The sequence below is a fragment of the Coturnix japonica genome, chromosome 1 (assembly GCF_054131305.1).
Source record: "Coturnix japonica strain WE chromosome 1, WE-NBRP24, whole genome shotgun sequence".
Classification (NCBI taxonomy): Eukaryota; Metazoa; Chordata; class Aves; order Galliformes; family Phasianidae; genus Coturnix; species Coturnix japonica.
In genome coordinates, this window is record NC_140663.1 from 82,999,189 (window position 1) to 83,019,230 (window position 20,042).

The window sequence follows — 20,042 nt, forward strand, 5'->3', positions numbered from 1 at the left end:
ATGTCATTAGTTTTTTCAGACTAATGATTAAACATTTAATAATGTTGAGTTTGCTACCTGGCTGTAAATTCACTGTTAAGACTATTTGAATTTGAGGTTAGAAGTCAACATACAGTCAAATACAGAAAAGCTCTAATTGCCACTAGTACAGAAGACTAAGGAAGATTTTAGGCCAGGTTCCCTCTAATCAGCGGATATGTCCTAGTAGTTTGTATGTCATTTTTTTTTCTTTTCCATAAGGCAAGAAAGCCATGATCTGATGTATATCAGTGATGATGTAATGTTTTATAGTCACACATTATCTATCTATACATATAACTATATGTAGCTGTTGCTTTTATTGTCCAAACAATCAATGCACATATAAGAGATGGAAGATAATGTGCAACAGCATAAACCCCCCAATTGTATGCAAAATGGTATCAAACTCATATGATGATCAAAATGCTAGGGACACCTATCCTGCAAAGAAAGGCTGAGGCAGTTGGCTTGTTTAGGTTGGAGAAGGCTCTGGGGATACTTCATTGTGGCCTTCCAGTACTTGAGGGCAGCTTATAAGCAGTCCAGAGCCCAACTTTTTATATGATCTGACAGTGACAGGACAAGGGGGAATGGCTTTAAACTAAAAGAGCGGAGATTTAGGACGCATGTTAGGAAGAGTGTAGTGAGGTATTGTCACAGGCTACCCAGCAAGGTTGTGGATGCCTCATCACTAGAGGCATTCAAGGCTGGGTTGGATGGGATCCTGGACAGCCTGATCTAATTGCTGTCAACGTTGCCCTTGGCAGTGAAGTTGAAATGAGATGATCTTTAAGATCCACTCCAACCTAATTCATTCTATGATTCTGTGATTCTATGAAATGATAATAGCTTATTTTTCTCCATCATATAGCAGTCAGAAGAAGAATGGGAATTTGTGGGCCGTGAGGAGGAACTGAGCTTTCAAAACATAGTAGCTTGACAATTGAAATCAAATGCACTATTCAGTACTTAATTTCATATTAAATTGTAATTTACATTTTAAAAATTAAATTAGGTCAGATTAAACAATTCCATTAGAGGGCAGTAGTACCTGTAGGTATGAAATCTCTAATACTAAATATTTAGTTTATAGTCAGCTTCTTTATTGCTACGATCTGTATTCTGTATAATTTTCACATTAGTAGTGAAAAGAAGAGAAAAAATGTTGCTAATGTAATTTAACATATTAAAATAGTGCAGAAGGATTTTGCAATATACAATAATGTGCATCCTGTCATATATTAAAAAAATAAATATTGCAGAAGCTATACAAAATAATTGTAACAGCTTTCTGCGTTGTGATATTCGAGCTAAAGTACCAACCATAAGTTGTTTGTCTTTCTGAGTTCAGAACTGTACAGTTTGTGTGTTGTGTATCTTCCATTTACTTCTTGAAAACTTGCGGCTTTTTTTAAAACATCTTTCTTTTGAAACTGTTGTTTTTCTGCCTATCCTTTAATGTGTAAATTCACATACAGAATTTCTAGATTTGCAAAATCGTGCACACGTATTCAGAAGCCTTTTAATGATGAAGCAACATTGGTAGTATATGGTAAATTAGCAACAATTTCTGCAAAAAGTTTAGTTTTTGTAGAGTTTATGTTCTGAGACATTTAATAATGAGATATAAGCCTCAAAAACTCAAATATTTTGGCTGTGTTTTTATTTCTACTCCAACACTGCACTTGGGCAAGGGGAATCCCAGGCATATATACAGACTGGGAGGAACAGTTCTTGAGTGTAGCGCTGCAGAGAAGAACCTGAGGGTCTTGGTGGATGAAAAACTTTATGTGGGCCAGCAGTGCACTGTTGCAGCTTGGAAAGCAAATGGTATCCTGGGCTCCATCAGAATTGGGGTGACCAGCAGGGACAGGGATTGTGCCTCTCTGCTATGCTCTTGTGAGGCTCCATCTGGAGTGCTGCGTCCAGGTCCAGAGCCCCCAGTACAAGAAAGACAGTGAGCTGTTGGAGAGGGTCCAGAGGAGGGCCACAAAGATGATCAGAAGGCTGGAGTACCTCCCCTGTGAAGGCAGGCTGAAGGAGCTGGGCTTGTTCAGCCTGGAGAAAAGAAGGCTGCAGGGTGACCTCACTGAAGCTTTCCAGTACCTAAAGGAAGCCTATAAACAGGAGGGGTGTCAACTCTTTGAAAGCATAGATAACGGTAGTACAAGGTGAAATAATTTTAAGTTGAGGGGGGAAAGATTTAGGTTGGATATCAGGGGGAAGTTCTTTACTGTGAGGGTGGTGAGCTGCTGGCACAGGCTGCCCAGAGAAGTTGTGGATGCCCTGCCCCTGGAGGTGTTCAAGGCCAGATTGGATGAGGCCCTGGGCAGCCTGGTCTAGTATTAAATGAGGAGGTTGGTGGCCCTGCATGCAGCAGTGGGGTTGGAGCTTTATTGATCTTTGGTGTCCCTTCCAACCCAAGCCATTCTATGATTCTATAATTTCATTGCTTTAATAGCATTAAGCAGATGTACCTGGCTGATATAACTTGTTTCGTTCATAGTAGTTTATATTTTACTGTCTTTTATATGTCTAATCCAAACACCACCACAAACATACCATTTCTTTTTCCATTTTCAGTTGTGCTGCTTGATACTACAGCTGTCCTTGGAGAATTAGGATGGAAAACATTTCCTTTAAATGGGGTAAGTCAGTCACTATTTTGGTTTTATTGTCTTGAGTTTGAATTCTGTCACTACTGAAGTGAATGGCCATTATACCTGAGTGGATTGCAGTATGGACTTGATGGAAAGATTTTGGTTCTCAGCTCTAGACCAGACTGTATTGTAAAAGGGAATAACAGATGTAATAATGATCACATTGTGCACATTGTTATGCTTTTTCTTGTTTAAGAATCCATCACATTTTAAAATCTCATTCTAACTGTTATGCATCATGAAGTTACACATCAAAAATTCTTACGTTTGTGGCTGTGTTTATGAATACACTTTTTTTTGTAAATTAGAAGGAAATTCGAGTTTTGATTTTATAACTTGATTGAAATGAGGATTTAGTAAGATGGCATCAGGTTTGCTAAATCGGGAAAACATTAAAAAATGTGGTAATGCCATAAAACTAGTGTGAACATTTTGGAAAGAAAACTTCACTTGGGCTTGTTGCCTCAATGCACTGTTCTAGATTAAGGTTCACTATTCATGTTTAAAGTTGCAGTTTTACAGCATTGTTAGTACAAATGGACAGGCACTTGACATTCTGTTCAGGGCTGTAGAGCATTGCAGGTATATGGTATATTTGGAGGTGGTGTTATTTGAAGAACAGTTGTCAGATCTTTGCCAGTGGCTACATTTCAGAGGTTGTGATCTCTTTCTACCTGGTTGATGCACTTTACAGATCTTAAGAGACATTTGTATGATAACTGTTGAACTAAGATACAGTGTCCTGGAGCATTTAACGCTTATCACATTGGCTTCTAGTCCTGATATCATTGTACGTGCAGCTCTTGATTATGTATCACCTGCTTTTATATTAGCTGGTGTTCTCTCTTATTTCTCGTGTATGTAACAGAGTTTCCAGATTCTCTGAAGTTAGCTCAGAAAGTATTATTTTGCTGAGTGAAAAATCTTGTTCCACTTTAATATATTTTACTTCTTGTAATCCATTCCTGAAGGAAGTAGAAATTGTCTATCCTTAATAATTCATGTTTGTGAAATGCCTTCTGTGCCTCTACCCCCAGGGATTTCAAGCAATGTGACATTTCTTAATCTCAGGCTATTTTAAGCTTCACAAATTACTTTTTTTTTTCTTTTCTTTTTTTTTTTTCTTTCCTTTTTTTTTTTTTCCAGTCCGTTGTATTCCTAGACATCATTTTATTCTGTTGTAGATACTTCCATGTTTCTCATTTTATATTCAGTCTCATGTAGTCTGATATAATTCTGCAATTTTTCTTTTCCTCCAGAAAACCTAGATGAAACAAATAGTCTTGTATATTAAATTTGTCACTGTATTTTCACGTTATTATTTGCTCTAAAAAAAGCAAATTCTGCTGTACATTGTGCTGAGAAAGTAAATATATATATATATTGTTCTAGTTTTGTGATGAATTCCATCCAATTAAACAGGGAGGCTGGCATTTGGAAATTAAATTAGATATAATTTCAGATATTCTGTAAATTCTGAAAAGTTTTAGTTAATCCGGTAACAACAGCTGCGGTATACAAGCACAAAAATGCACTTAAAGTTGATATAAAATGTAGCTATTATAAAATATTTATTTTGGTTGATCATTCCTACCCTTAACATTCATTTTGCAGCATATTGTTGTTTTTAGGAAAATGGCTTTGCCATGTCCTAAGAGTAAGGAGCACTTATTGGCATAGAGAGAGTTTACCTTTAAAGTAGTGCTTGGAATTTTATTAGAAAATTTACCAATAAGTAAAATGTGTTGTGTTGTTGTTGTATTTTAATTCTTAGTGTAAGTATGTGGGAGTAAAGAGGTTATTAGAATAGGGAAAAGAGGATATATAAAATAAGAAATACGGCTTACTGCCCCAGCTCCCTCAGCCTCTCCTCAAAGGGTTGATTTTTCAAGCCCTTCACAAGCCTCGTTGCCCTTCTCTGGACCTGTGTCAGCACCTCAATGTCCTTTCTGTACTGAGGTGCCCAAAACTGAACACAGTACTTGGGGTGAGGTCTCACCAATACTGAGCACAAGGGCAGGATGACTTCCCTAGTCCTGCTCACTACACCATTCCTGATACAAGCCAGGATGCCATTGGCCCTCTTGGACACCTGGGCACGCTGCTGGCTCATATTCAGCCGACTGTCCATCAGCAAACCAAGGTCCCTTTCCATCAGGCAGCTTTCCAGCCACATCTCCCCAAGCCTGTAGGGTTGCCTGGGGTTGTTGTGACCAAAATGCAGGACCCAACACTTGACCCTATTGAAACTCATGCCCTTAACCTTGGCCCATCGATCCATTCTATCCAGGTCCCTCTGTTGTGCCCTTGTCTCCTCCCTCAACACTCTCTCCCAACTTGGTGTTATCTACAAACTTACTGAGGGTGCAAGAAGCATGATCAGTTTAGGAAGGAGACTGAGTCACTGGTCATATACAGCAGGAGATGATTGAGGGAAAAAAAGGTCCTCTGTGTTTCACAGTGCCATGAAAGAAAATAGCTTAGTTAGTGTACTGGTCCTGTAAAGTCTGTTGTGAGCACCAACAGCTAGTGGTAATGCTGGACATCTGAAACAGTGCAGGAAAAAGAAACAGCCAACAAAGCAAAATAAATAGTGGAGATGAACAACATAAAAAATGAGAGTTCTCTTAAAAGGATAAGCAGAAGTGCTGATTAAAATTAATGTTTGCTGGTTTTTCTGGGTTAGTCTCATTCTGACAAACTTCATTAAAATACAGCAAATGTACATAATGTTTTTGATAATCGATCATACTGAAGAACTGCATAGAACTATTAAAATACGGAAAACTGCATTACTTAAGCTTATAAAATATTAAAGACGCTAAAGATGAAAACTGAACTGGAATGTATTACTGTAGTATTTTCATTTAAATTATCCTGAGAATATGTATACTGAGACATGTCTTCTGCCTGTCCAGTGTGCTCACTCTTGAGGCACCAGCACCCAGAGGTTGTTTGGGATAGGCTGGTTCTTCACTCTGCCCTCAGTGAGCACAATGAAGCCCATTCACAGTGCCTCTGGTTTCAGTCCTTTGCAACTGTGACTGTGAGGAGGTATGCTATGTACCGCTTCTCCTCGCAGCATGCTGCTGTGCAGGGCCTTCCCTCTCCTTTCTCTCTGCATCCTGACTTCTTCCTTCAGATAGAGAGTCATCATCTGCCACCATGTGAATCCTATACATGCAGCTTTGTGTGAAACAACCTCTCTCAATGTCAGTGGAGGTCTCTTCTAAGGTGAGCTCTCTCATGAGCCAATCACAGAGCTCCTTGAACTCACACAGCACCCATGCGAGTGTAGCTGGCTTCTGCACCAGGTGCTGGAAGAGCTTGATGGGAGTTTGACAAGGACATTTAGGTTGAAAACCTTTAGGTTGCTCATTAAAGTTGCCAGCCAGCACTTTAAGGGTGTATACTTTAAGCTTCTGAGGAAGTTGTTTAGCAGTAACCTCTGGCAATTTGCTTTGAAGAGTTCAGGAGTCTATGAGAGCTAGTTGCTTTTCAAGAACCATCTTTTAAAATCCCATTGTGCTGCAAGTCAATAAATAGGTAGGGCAGAAGACTTACCTGACTGAACAGGAAACTTTGTTTTGCAACTAGAGTAGAAAAAGAAAATATATGACCTCTGTGTGGTGATGCACTGTCTCCCTAACCTGGCCTTTCACCTATATCCCTTCTCAGGCAATAGCTATCACTGTTGGGTCTGATGGATACATTTGGTCATGATAAATGAACTGGGATCAAGGTGGACATCGAGGAAATAGCATGTATGAATCAAATATGGCTGGTATGCAGTTACTACTAGTAGTCATTCGTCTTACCCCACAAATAATGGACAGCCCAGGGACTTCTGAGCTGTCATTGCATGACCTCAGGCAATGCCAGAATCTTCTCCTTGAGTAGGAAATTTCAAGTCTCAACGTTATTCATCAAAGCTGAGAAATTCCTTACTTGCAACATATTTTCACTAAGTGACTATCTGATAGCTTCTTGAAACTTCTTATAAGATTGAGAGACTTCTTATCTGCTAATAGCTTTCTAACTTGCTGTATGGTATTGAGCGACATAAAGGATTGATTGCACTTATAATTCCTTAGACATAAAGTCCAGAGGATCCATTCTAAACCTCATGACTAAATGAGAGGGTCTCCTTAACAGTTTTGGCTGACCCTGTTGTCTATTCAGTACATAATCAAGTGACCTTACCATCATGAACCTTGTCAAGTCATGTAAGATTTGTTAAATCACTACCTTCTAGCAGTAAAATATAACTGTCTCTTCTCACAAGTGAAGTATATAATATCATCTGTGACACTCTGGAAGCAAGGTTTGGCTTCACAGGGAGAATGCAAAGTGGCAGCACACATCTGCAGGGAGAAAACAAGAAAAGACAAAGCCCAGCTTGACTTAGCACTGGCCACTGTGGTGTCACACAACAAAAATAGCTCTTTCAGGTATGTCAGCAGCAGGTCAGTACTTGCAGTGGATGGTCACATATCAAGTAGGATGGGGGAAAAAGAAAAGGCATTTAATGCCTTATGTTGTTTTGTTTTTTGTTTTTTGTTTTTTGGTTTTTTTTTCTTTTTTTTCTTTTTTCTTTTTCTTTTTTTTTCCCTCAGTATTTAACAGTAACTACAGATCTTGAGCTACCTAGAGTGTGAGATTCATAATTAAGGGAATAGTGATTTGTCATCTGTGGTTACTTAAGTTTGTAAGGGGACAGTTGTATTAGCTCAGCATTCATGGAGCTGGTTGGGATGCACACTGGAGTGCTGAAGTAATTAGCAGATGTTGTAGATATGCCCCTCTCAACAATTTACCAAAGCTCGTGTGAGTCTGGGCAGGTCCCTGCTGACCGGAATCTAGCCAGTGTCACATCCATCTACATGAGAGAAGACAAAAGAAACGACAAACTTATTGGAGTAACCTCAGTCCATGGATAATTTACAAAGTAGATTGTCCTGGAGTCTACTGAAAGAGATATTTGAACAAAGTTATTATCAGGCATAGTCAGCATGGGCTTGCGTATGGAAAGTCTTGCCTTAGTAATTTGATTTCCTTCTATTACAAGGTTACTGCTCAGTGGATGAAGGGACAGCAGTGGATGGAATCTTTCTGTATTTCAGTAAGGCCTTTGATATAGATCCTCATGGCATCCTTCTGAACAAATTGTCCAACTGTGAAATAAATAGCTTCATGCTACACTAGGTGATCAAATGGCTTGATGGTAGAGCTGAAAGTGTCGTAGTGAATACAGTGAATCTGAATGGTGGATGGTGCCAGCAGTGTTCTCCAGGGCTTAATTCTACAGCCATTCCTGTTTAGTATTTTTATCAGTGATCTGCATGTAGGAGGAGATTGCATTTTCATCAGGTTTGCTGATGATGAAAAACTGGGAGGTGCTGCTGAATCCTGCAGGGATGAAAGGCCTTGCAAAAGAATCCAGATACATTGGAACACTGGACAATTAGCAATTGATCAAATACAAATACTGAGTTTAGTGTCTGGAGAGTAGCTTAGCAGAAGGGCATCTGAATGTATTGGTTGACAGCAGGTTCAACATGAGTCTGTAGTGTACTCAGGCAGCCAAGAGGGCAAACCACATTTTGGGATGCATTACACATAGCATAGCTACTCAGTCAAAAGAAATTATTCTCCTGCCATATTTATCATTGGTGCAGTCTCACCTAAATAATTGCATGCAGTTCTGGTCTCCATGATATAAAAAAGATATTAAAGTCCATGACATTGCCCAAACAGCAAGAAAACTGGTAGTAGGGCTGGAAGACATCCTGTGAGAAGAGGATGAAGACAGTTGCATTGGACACCTGGAGCAAAAAGGCTGAGAGGCAACCTCACAGAATCACAGAATGACCCGGGCTGGAAGGGACCTCAAGGATCACGAAGCTCCAACCCCCCTGCCTGGCTAGGCCACCAAACTTCCATGTTTACTAGATCAGGTTGCCCAGGGTCCCAACCTACCTGGCCTTGAACACCTCCAGGGATGGGGCATTAACTCCCAGTTATGATATGGAATACCAGTAACCAAAAATAATCAAACCATGACATTCCACCCCTTATTCTACATCACTACATCATGCTTAATATATACAAACAAACTATAAGGCTAGGTTGAAGTAGAATAAAAAACTTGTAGGAGTTATTCTTCTGAAATTTGAGGATCTTTAACATTGTTTAACATTCATCTCCTAGTGTTTCTATTTATAGTATATTAAAAAAGAAAAAAAAAAAAAGAAAAAAAAAGAAAAAGAAAAAATAAACAGAAAGCCAGCTTTTATCAGTTTTGGTAACCTCCCAAACAGGTACTTGCTTGGTACATTCCCAAGTGAGTATACAACACAGTGGATTTCTATTTAGCATTTATATGCAGTATAACCATTTAGCTGCAATGAGTCATGCACAACTGCATTATCCATTATTTTGTAATATGTGATTTATTTTTCCTTTTCTTCCCCATTGTTTGTACAGCCTTCCTGAAGCTTGTGTATACAGTGCTGTTTCTTACAGTTGTTTCTTATTTGCTTGACAGTTTTTTCCTTGCATTTTGAAATGATAGTAAATTAAGTATTAGAACTAAATGCAGTGTAATTAATATTCTTGAGGTCAGCAGAATCAGTTTTTGTTGACTGAGTTCCGGGTTAGCTTTTCAATGATGGGCTGCCTAAAGTTTCGTCTTTAGTAATGGACACACCTAATACTTTCTCTGTTCTTTGGGCAAAATGTCTTCATAATGTCTGATTGATTTATGAAAAAGTATGTGCCATGGAATGAAAATAGTTATTTACTCAACAAACTCTCACTCTGTAACCTTGAAAACGCAGAAGTTTTGCCTGGATCGATTAAAAAAAAATAAAAAAAATGGGAAAGAACCCTCTCATCAATTTAAAAAGAGTGTGTTAAGTATAAGCAAGTGGGCAGTCCAGTTGAGTTCATATGAACCATTAGCCAGAGTTCCAGCTGAAGTCAATTTAGTGAACTTGGGAAAATATGATACTTTTAAAATTTTCCCACTACAGTCTGTGGTGCTGTGGTTGTTACAAGGCCAGTTTTTTTTCTATGGGATTAAGCACAGATTTAGTGGTTAAAGAAGTGGATATAATGTGGGGAAGTAATAAATGAGAGATATTGAATTAGTAAGAAAATAGTAACAAAAGAGATGACCCAGTATCTGAGACATAAAACTAAGTAATATATGGTGAAGACACTAACACAAACATTAAGTAAGTGAGGTTAGTGCATTAAGCATGCTTAGGTGGGAATATGACATCGTAAGAAAAAGATAGATAGTGCATTGTAAATATAGCATTACTCTTCCACAATTGAGTTCTGCTTTTTATATTATCTTGTTATCTACAAGCAGAGTAGAACTACATTGTACAAAAATATAACAACATAGAAATAATAGTACAGAGTATAGCATGAAAAAATGCAAATTCTCTTAACTATAGTTGCTTAGATTTGTCTATGAAAAGAAAATTGGATAGGTTATATGTATTTGTAAACTTCTAAATTTGCATATCCGCTTGGTCATATTAATATTAAGGACAAGTTGATTTGAAAATGTCATGTTGCAATGAGAATTACAATATCAACAGTACTTCTAATCTTCACATTTAATATTGTAACCATTAGACCTCAGTAGATATTTAAATTATTCATGACCAGAAAGAAGAATTCATCAGAATGCCCTTACATCAGAGGCTGATTCAAGCATTGTCATTACATTAATTCAGTAAGAAGCATTTCACTAAAGTCTGTCTTTTTAAAAGACATCAAGTAACTGTAATTTCTTTTCATAATTTGTTCCATTAATTAATTAGATCACTGTTTTTCAGTTTCCTTCTGTTTCCTACTGTTCTTCCTTCTCAGTCTCATGTTGTATCTAAGTAGATGAAAACCTTTATTGCTTCTTCTTCTACTTCTCCAAAGTTCAAGTCATTATGTGTCTCTTCTTTTTCAAGAATATTGACAGAAGTAAGCAGTATTTTATAGCCAGTTTTATGGTTTTCTGCAGTTGCAAATCATCATGCCACTTTTCTTTACTATTCTCCTGTTTAAACATCAAAGAGTTCCCACTAGGCTTCTTCACTGTAGTAATAATATTAGGAGCTCATGTTCAGCTGATTCTCAACCATCTTCAATGGTTGTCTTCCAGAACTGCTGTTTTATAACTCATAGTAATCTACTCATTAGATATAATTGAGATTCCTGCTCTTAGATATGTAAACAGACAACATCCTTGGATGAATTTTCCTGACCAAAATATTCATCTCATCCTGTGTTTTAAAATTTTTCTAAATAACTTACCTTTGAATAGTCTTATTTCAAAAAAATTGTAATTATATTTCATTTTTATTGTTTCTAATATGATGCTGTATATCTATATGATATGTAATCATAATTTTTCACTTATGTAGTCTATGTTTGAATATTGTAAAATACTTGTGTGACATGGCACGCAAGTATCACATGATCTAATAGCTTTTGGGGAGGTAATTTGTGGGGTAAACAAGATGCTTTAGGGCATTTAGAATCTTAATTATGAAATCTGAAAGTATTTATCAGTTTTTAGTCTGATAAGAGCCCTGTAGTTTGAGAAATGTGACACAGTGAAAAAGGCATCATAGTTCAAAGACATCTCTGCTTCCTTAATGCCATATTTTGGTGAGTGGACCAGTTGCCTGCTGAGTCCCCACAGTTGCTTGCTTACTTCCAACCAGTAGAGTGGGAAAGAAGCATAGAAAGGCAAATGTGAGGGAAAATCCTAAGTCTTGATAGTTATATGAGGAAAAGAGCCATCACTCGTGACCTCCCACCAGCAAACTGATGCCCAGCCAGACTCTGAGCAACAAATACTCTGAAGAATACTCACCAGCTGTATTGCTGAGCATTGCATTTATATGGGATAGGATTTTCCTTTGGTCACTTGGGACAGCTCTCCAATCTCTTTCCAACCTCTCGTGTACTCCTTGAGGGGGCAGAGTAAGAAATAGAAAAGGCCTTGATACTGCATAAGCTCTGTTCAGCAATAGCTAAAACATTAGTGTATTTTGGTCACAAATATAAAACTCAGCACCACGCAGGTGCTATGAAGAAAATTAACTCCATTCCTGCCAGACCCAGTACACAAATTTGAAGTCAATATGAAAAAATGTCAGGATCACAGAAGACACATACTCTTTTAAGTCTTTCACTTCTATTCCAGAAAAGTATCTTTGAATAGTCTATGAAACAGAACATTGCACCCATTCATTCAGATGTTGCAAAAGTAGCAAGAAATAAACTCTTTAAACGCTTGGGAACATTTCTGAGAAAAAGCATCTGAAGGTGTAAAATCCTCTGTTACAACAATTCTGCGGCAGTAAAGATATAAAGTTGTGTCTGTGAAAGCTCAGCAGCCAGATTTCAAAGGTGTCACCAAGAATATGGTTTTAATAATAAGTTTAGTAGAAGGTAGGGATTTAGCTGTCAGAACATTTAACAGAGATGAAGGAAAAGTAAGGCTAATCAGATTTTCACACAGTCTGGGGAATTGAGAGATGACATTAAGCAAAATATTTTAAATCACATAGTAGAACAGTAATTTGAACATAATCAGACACTGTGCTCTGCAGTGCCATATTTAGAACCCTTTTTGACGTTTAAGGCGGGCTGTATGAGGAAAAAGGTAAATAGAAGGTTGTTTTTCTTGAGATGAATATTGATCAGAAGGGTTTTGATGATTAGGTACATGCAACTGTCAAAGAAAGCTTTTCTAGAGGAATTACTGTTGTTAATTTGAGGTGATTTACCTTTGAGATTCCACTCCCATGTTTCATTTAAGAACACTTCTTAGAACATTAAAAGTTTTCTTGAAAAGTATATATGTCTATACAGCTCTGTGCAAGTTTGTCACGTACATAAGTTTTTGTTTTTCTTGGTATTTCCTATCAAAGAGGCAAAAATCTCAATTTTTATTTGTATATGATCTTAAAATACTATCTGTGATTGAGTTCCCATGGTATGGATGCAGGGTTACCAGTGCTTGTTCCATCTATTATCATGTCCTCCTTTTTGTGCAGTATTGTAGTTAGTATTCATTTGGTTTTGTGTGAAACATCTGATTATAGATTCCATAGAGGAAAGCTATTGGTAAAACATAGTCATGTTCTTATTTAGATATTGCAAACTCATTGGGGCCAATTTGTGCTTGCCTCTGTGCGGTCATAGATCTAAAGCATTCATACCCTAAACAATGAGATATAATTATCTGCAAATTAAAAAAAGAAACAAACAAATAATTAAAAAAATCCAAAACAACACATCACCCACTTGTAAGAAAATGCATACAATATGGTTCAGTACAGAACAGTTATATGTTTAAATAGTCATCTGTTAAAATAAAGCTGTAGAAGTAGACTCTAAACTGCTTAACGGAAGGCAATTTGTTTTGTTTTTAATCTACTATGTAGTAAGCCTGAACTTCATGATAATATTGCTGTATATACTGTTTGAATTATTTTTCCATTCCTATTTAGTTTAGATGATGTTGTATACAAATATGTTTCTAATAAAGCAAAATTTTGTCTATAACTGAAATCATTACTATAGGATATCTGCTAAGCAAAACCATAATTATTACTGTGTTTGTAGCAGGATGACCTCTTAACTAGGATGTCAAGCTGAGAGTTTATCATCTCATTGTATGGTACCTGCTTTACAGGGGGTTGGACTCGATGTTCTCTTGAGGCTCCTTCCAACCCCAGTTATTCTATGATTCTGTGATCTCCATTTCATCCTCTCTGAATTTTAACATAAAACAGAGCAGAGTGTTAAAATCCATGCTGAATCCACGTATCTGAAATTCAGGTCTATCATAATAATGGACTGACAGCATTGGTGGACAAATGGAGGATAATTGATGTTGTCTATCTGGATGTGTGCAAGGCCTTTAACATGGTCCCATGTAACACCCTGTTCTCTAAATTGAAGAGATTTGGATTTGAAGGTTGGACAATTAGGTGAATAAATAATAAGTTGGATGGTTGTAGCCAGAGTGGTGTTGGGGATGTTTCTTCATCCAGGTGCAGGCCAGATGTAAGTGGTGTCCCCTGGGTGTCTGCCTTGGGACTGGTGCTCTTCAGTGTCTTTATCAGTGACGCAGACATTGGGATCAAGTACAGAGGAGTTGGAATGAAGTGATAATTTCCTTCCAACTTAAGCCAAGCTATTCTGTGATTCTGCAATTAGCGAGACTGTTTCTATTTCTTGTCCATGATTAAATCTTCCCCACTGCCTTCACACACCAAATATTTTCTTTCTTACTTGTCTGTGTACTCTCATGACTATTAAGGACTTTGTACTGTTGAGACCCCCCTTTTTACTAGGATCAGGATTACAATTAAGGAAACAAGCAGGCAGTCTTGAAATGTTCAGTGCAGCAAAAGTGCTACTTAAAATGTCTTTTTTTTTTTTTCTTTTTTTTTTCTCCTTAATCATATTTGTTTTGTATCTTGGTTAGAATTAGTTCATGCGGTTGGTGCCCAGAAACTACCAAATAGCAAATGTAAAACTGTTCATTTTGTTTTCTTACTATGCTGCTTTGTAATGTATCTTGTCTGTCACATGTAGTTTAACCATTACACACAAATCAACTTGATTATTTTTCAGTGCATGTTTCATCTTTTGTTGCAAAAAAAGTCATAGAACAACAGTAGCAGCATGTAGATTTTCTGTTGTGTTTCCCACTCTAAGTATGAGAAACAGCATAGGTAGTGGAGCACTGTAAACATCTATATTTTCTGTGCCACAACCCCACAAAATGTATGCTAAACTTGATACTGTTTTTTTTCTAAAGTGCATTGGTTGGAAGTTAAAATAGATAAGAATACTACATAGGGGCTGCACATCTATGTTTGGTGCACATAGAAAGTAGCTTTTAAGTCACTGCAAATTTCACCTTCATATCATGCCTTAACAAAAAGGAGTAAGAAAAAAAGAGTATAATTTAATGAAAATTAACACATTCTTGCATTTTTTTTTCCTGTATGGAAAAGGGGATAATTTGTGAGAGAAAAAGTACTTGACTTGGAAAACAAGTATAGCTCACTTAAAAATTGCATAGGATGCATTTCAAGCTGTGTTGAGTTACAGAATTTTTACTGTTTCTGCCAGCATGTAAAGACTAAAATTCAAAAATTAATTCATATCCATTCACAATTAAATATAATATTGTTTCTGATACAATTCAACATTCACTGTGCACAAGAATGTAGCTATAAAGCATAGCAAACTGAATATTGCCTTCATTGCAAAATCGTGAAAAAGAAAGGAAAAAAGAAAATGGGAAAAAAGCAATATTTATGGAAATATCAGCTGCATACTGAAAATCTATTTGAGCCAGTGTATTTTTAGAGACTATACTGACCTCATGAGAACTGCTCCTTGGAATTCCTATGTGCACAGGAAATGTTCTCATAAATGCTTAAGGAGTTGATAAATATCAAGGTATTCTGAAAAGCATTCTCTCTGAACTGTACAAAAGGCACAAAATATGTTGTTGTTGCTCTTTTATTTACTAGAGAGAAAGATGAAAGTGGCAGCAGCAAAACATGCTTTACTCTTGTTGCTTTTTCTTGTATGATATGTTCAGTAATTAAGTGAAATTCTTGACAAACTCCTGCTTTTATCATCTTTAGTGACTGTGGCAATTATATACTAAAAGTGGATATTCTATGTGTAATAAAATTAAAATAATTTTATATTAAAATAATTAATATGCTCTTAAGGGTTTGCAGTAGTCTGGCCTTGTATTAGAAGCCTTTACTTAGAACTAGAAGGAGTTAAAACAAAAAATTGAACAGTACTTTTGAACATTTTACTGATGTTTTGGTACATTGACTTAATTTTTGAAGTTACAGGAAAGCAAAATATTTATCAAGAAATCTTCAAGTTTGAGTCATCTTCTAAGCCTCTTTTAAATACTTAAGCACAGACATCATACTCTTTGCAAATTGCAGTAAATCATTTACATTCTGATGGCACTTTAAAGTATAGGACTTTGCACTGGATTTCACATTTGTAAGGATGAAAACACTATATAGTTTTCTTCTCTGCAGCAGTTCTCACTAAGTGGATCTTGATACAGTAGTTAGGACCAGCTTGTTTGGGGCGTAATTAAATAAAATTGTGGGGCTCTACTTCCCAGAATGGTTCCTCTTCATCCAGTACTTCATCCAGTGGTTGGCAACTCTGCATGTGGCAGTGGGGTTGGAAGTTCCAACCCAAGCCATTCTATGATTCTGTGATTCTATCATTCCATAATTCTGTCATTCTGTCATTCTCTGATTCATTTTTGACATTGGCCAGGAAGGACTCTACTGACATTTTCTGAAATCTTCATGTTAGTTGCAGTCCCTAAGGTCTTAACACGTTTGTAGTTACAGATTTCTCTTCCTGATTTGCCTGGGTCCATTTATTTTGATCTATCTGCATTTTATCTCCTGTCAAAAAATCCATGTTTTACCAGCTTCCTGAGTGATATGTGCTTCTCTGTCCATAAAGTCATGCCAAAAACTCAAGTCAGCATATAAGCTATGACCATATTGCAAGCTAAAAGAGGGTCAAGAAGCAGTAATAGTGTTGTGCATACTCCTTGGCTTCCTTGCTGCTTTGCAATGGTCCCACTTGCTGTCCCTAAGACAAATCTTCTATAAATTCAGATTTGGGGGTGAGAGTCTGGCCCTCCTGTTCTTGGCGGTGAACACCGGAGTAGTAAACCTTAGGCTGAGAATGCTGAAAACATTATCCAGCTGAACTGAAAACTTGATGCTGTAAAAATTTTTCTCAGTTTTGCTCTGCCTGCCTTTATGTGTCTATTTCTAAATTTCTAGTGTAATGCTTTAGCTTGAAACCTCCTCCTTGAGGAGCAGATAACAATTTAAAGTGTACAGCAATTGTCAGTCCAAAATGTAAAGAATTAATATTACAGATTCAAGCAGATATACTTTATGTAGTGCTCTACACACATGACTTACTACATTTTTTCTTGCAAAGGGATTCAACCAAGTATGGAGCCCTTTACCACATGGATTATGCATTTATGCAAACAGTCATAGCAGAATTGGAAATTGTTCATGTAGTCCTAATAAGCTACTTCACAAAGTGTAAAATAGGCAGTTTGTAGATATGTTTATTGACTGCTAATAAGGAAATTGAATTCTTCTTAGGAATTACAATTATGCAGAGAAAAAAAAACTGGCATTTATGAATATTAATTATAACTACATTGCAGATTTAAGAGAATAATACTCCTCTATTGTATTTAATGAAAATAAACCCTTTGGAGGAATTTAAAATGTGATATGTGACCTGCAAGAATAAATTGAAAGGTCACAACTACTTTGAGATGTGGAACAACATTCCAGATGTAGAATGCAGATGTTCTATCTGGCTTCTTGTGTTGTTAAGACAAGCGTATAACCTTGAAATAAACAGAAGTGGATGGTCTCACTTGGCAAAATGGTACTTCTTTTCATTTTATATTTCCGGAGGCTTTAGAATTTTGTTTATTTTAGAAATGACCAAATCTTTTCCACTGGACTCACTGAGACAAGATGGAGGTATAGATGACCTGCTTCTGGGTATCTTACTACTGGGGAAGGATCTTATTAACCCATCTGTTTAAAACATACAAACAAAGGCTCTTAAACAAGACTATCACCAAATGGAGCAAATACATGTAACTTCAACTTATAGCAGTTATTTTGAAAGTTCTTGGAATTTGATTTGCAGTGTTAAATGATGGCAACATTGCGTTGAAAATGAATGGATGTTATTGAGCACAACAGTTAGGTAATGTGATGATATGCAATGTATCATCACCTTGTTCAATAATTTCTCATCCTCTGCTTGTACTTTTTATCAGCTTTCTATACGATCAAGGATACTCTTAAATTTTTCATTTTATTTCATGAAAAGCTCAGATATTTTGCCTCTCAGCTAACAATATATGTTCTTTGCATTATGCTTCCAACTAGTAAGTGATACAGTGCTGAGCTCTGGATGTGTAATTTACACCATAAAATTTTACTATTAATGTTCAACTTACTGTAGCAGTGTATACTGACATTGGTTCTTGGCATGTTAGAAGCATGACATGAATAATTTTACATCGAAGTAGTTTAAAAGGCTGAGGGAGTTCATTTATACCAGCATAACCAAGGGGATTGCTTGGTTCCCCGTTTAATGTAGGATAGCTAAGGGGATTGACTTCAGCTCTCTGATTCTTGCCATGATGATTAAGGGAATTTTTTTAAACACCTCATTTCATGTTGTATAGCTACTCTAAAAGGATTAGTTTTGGATTGCACTTTCACGTAGGAGAGCTAAGGGGATTAGCTTTAGCTTTTCATTCTCTGACACAATAACTTGGGACAGTTGCTTTTGTTGCTCATGTGGTTGCATCAAGAATTTTCTTACCATTGCTGTTCTTATTTCAGTTTCTTTCTGTGTGTTCATACTACTCGAAGTTATTTTACTTTGTTCAAGCTTTCTGCCCTGCAGTTAGCAAGCATGTAGCCTATAGTGAACATTTATCAATAATATTAAGTTAATGAGAAGCAATGAAATTCCATGTGTTTTTGATCTCTGTTTCTTCAGATAAAACCAAGTTTAGGAATTGTCATAACCAGTCACATTGGTGGTTCATCTAGTGTACTATCTGATATCTGACAATGAACACAACCATGAGTTTTACTCCACTACCTGTTCGAGTGCAACTGCAGCAGAGATGCTGGAGCAAATCCAGTAAAGGTATCAACTGAGTCACAAATGGCCAAGCACCAAATCCAATACAGCTGACACTCTGAAATGCTATGATTTTTTACTTGGAGAGCAGAAATGTAGACTCAAGTGCTATCAGAAGCTCTCCTTAAGTTTCTTGCACAGCATTGTTTTTGTGAATATATCACTTCCAGTTAAACCAGCTCTGAGCTCTGCACTGTGCAGCTAGCACAAATTAATATTTCCAAACATAGAAGCAAGGGAGATGTCTGTATGTAAATTCAAAATAGGTACTTCAAGTGCAGCTGAATAATTTATGTCTATACTGTTAAATAAATCAAGATCTGTGCACTGGCCTTGAATTCAGAGGTGCACATCTCCACAAAACTGTTTTGAATACTTGCTCTTACCTCAGCCTTTCTCTCCTGAGTGCAGAAACACTCAGTTTTGGTATGCCAAACATACCACAAACCACCTCAGTAAAAAATGAAATTCTCTCTAATGAATTTGAGGTGGCAATTCTATGAAAATTTGGCTTTAATTTAATAATCTATGATTATTATTATTTTTTTATTTATTGACTACCTTGGGTAACGTGACTGCATGTACTTCAAAGTTATGAATATATAATAAAATATGGTATTTTCTGACAGCAGATTAATCACAGTCAAGTAGATCATTTTGTGAATCCATGGAATCTATATGAAGACAAGTTTTTCCAATACTGTCATGTGTCTTTTCTGTGCAATGCCATTGCATATAGTAGAACTTACCAAAATTTTCATCATGTGTGTTTGGTGGTAGTCAGAGAAAAAGAACTTCAGTGAAGACAAATGTAGGTGTAGGAAGGTTTGCTAAGTAATGATCTGCACAATTTTTTTCTTTCTTTGTTTGCTTTAATGTCACAAATAGGATAACAGTAGTAACTATAATTCATTATTATAGTTGACAGCATTATATTGTACAGAGTCAGTATGCAATAGTAGTAATAGATTGACTTAATATTTCAAAGAACGGTGGTCCAAAATTTTCTACCATTTTAATGTTTCAAGTGGGAGATGCTACTAAAAGTATCCTAAGTTCTACCTAAAAGAAATAGTTGCATTTGAAATGACTTTTCTAATTCTTTTATTTATTTACTTATTTATCTGTTTTTTAGAGTTTTAATTTTAAATGTAGCTGTTACAGGTAGGACCAAGTACAGAAATGTTATCAAAGAAAGGGGTAGAAAGTGTTAAAATTCATGTTAAGAAGCATTATCTTAGATTCAAGTCACTATTTCCTGTCTTTGTTTCTGAACATTAGTGGAAAATTGATTCTGTGCAATTTTATATAGTTTTTCAGTTTTTTTTTTTTTTCCTAAGTTCCTCAGATTTCCTCAAATTTTACTCTTTCATGGGAGTTGAACATTAATTACTTATTTTTGGTTTGCTTGTATTTGCACCAAAAGCTGAATTATCTGAACTGTAGGATCGATTATATGTAATCCCTGTGGGCACAGTAATGCTAAGCAGCATGGTAAAAACAGTTATGCATGGACTTCATCATGTTAGACTCCTTGGAAGTGGAATTCAACTCTTC

General features: G+C 36.5%; 1 protein-coding gene across 9 annotated transcripts in view; it reads left to right on the forward strand.

Moving 5' to 3' along the window:
• Positions 1 to 20,042, forward strand: part of LOC107321707 (ephrin type-A receptor 6) — a 438,244-nt gene that overhangs the window by 32,120 nt on the left and 386,082 nt on the right. For all 9 annotated transcript variants that reach the window (XR_014938440.1, XR_014938441.1, XM_015878874.3 and 6 more), the window contains exon 2: positions 2,605 to 2,669. Coding sequence is in view for 7 of the 9 variants with exons in the window: in XM_015878874.3 (XP_015734360.2) it covers positions 2,605 to 2,669 (65 nt within the window). In the remaining 2 variants the exon portion in view is untranslated. The remainder of the gene's footprint in view (positions 1 to 2,604; positions 2,670 to 20,042) is intronic.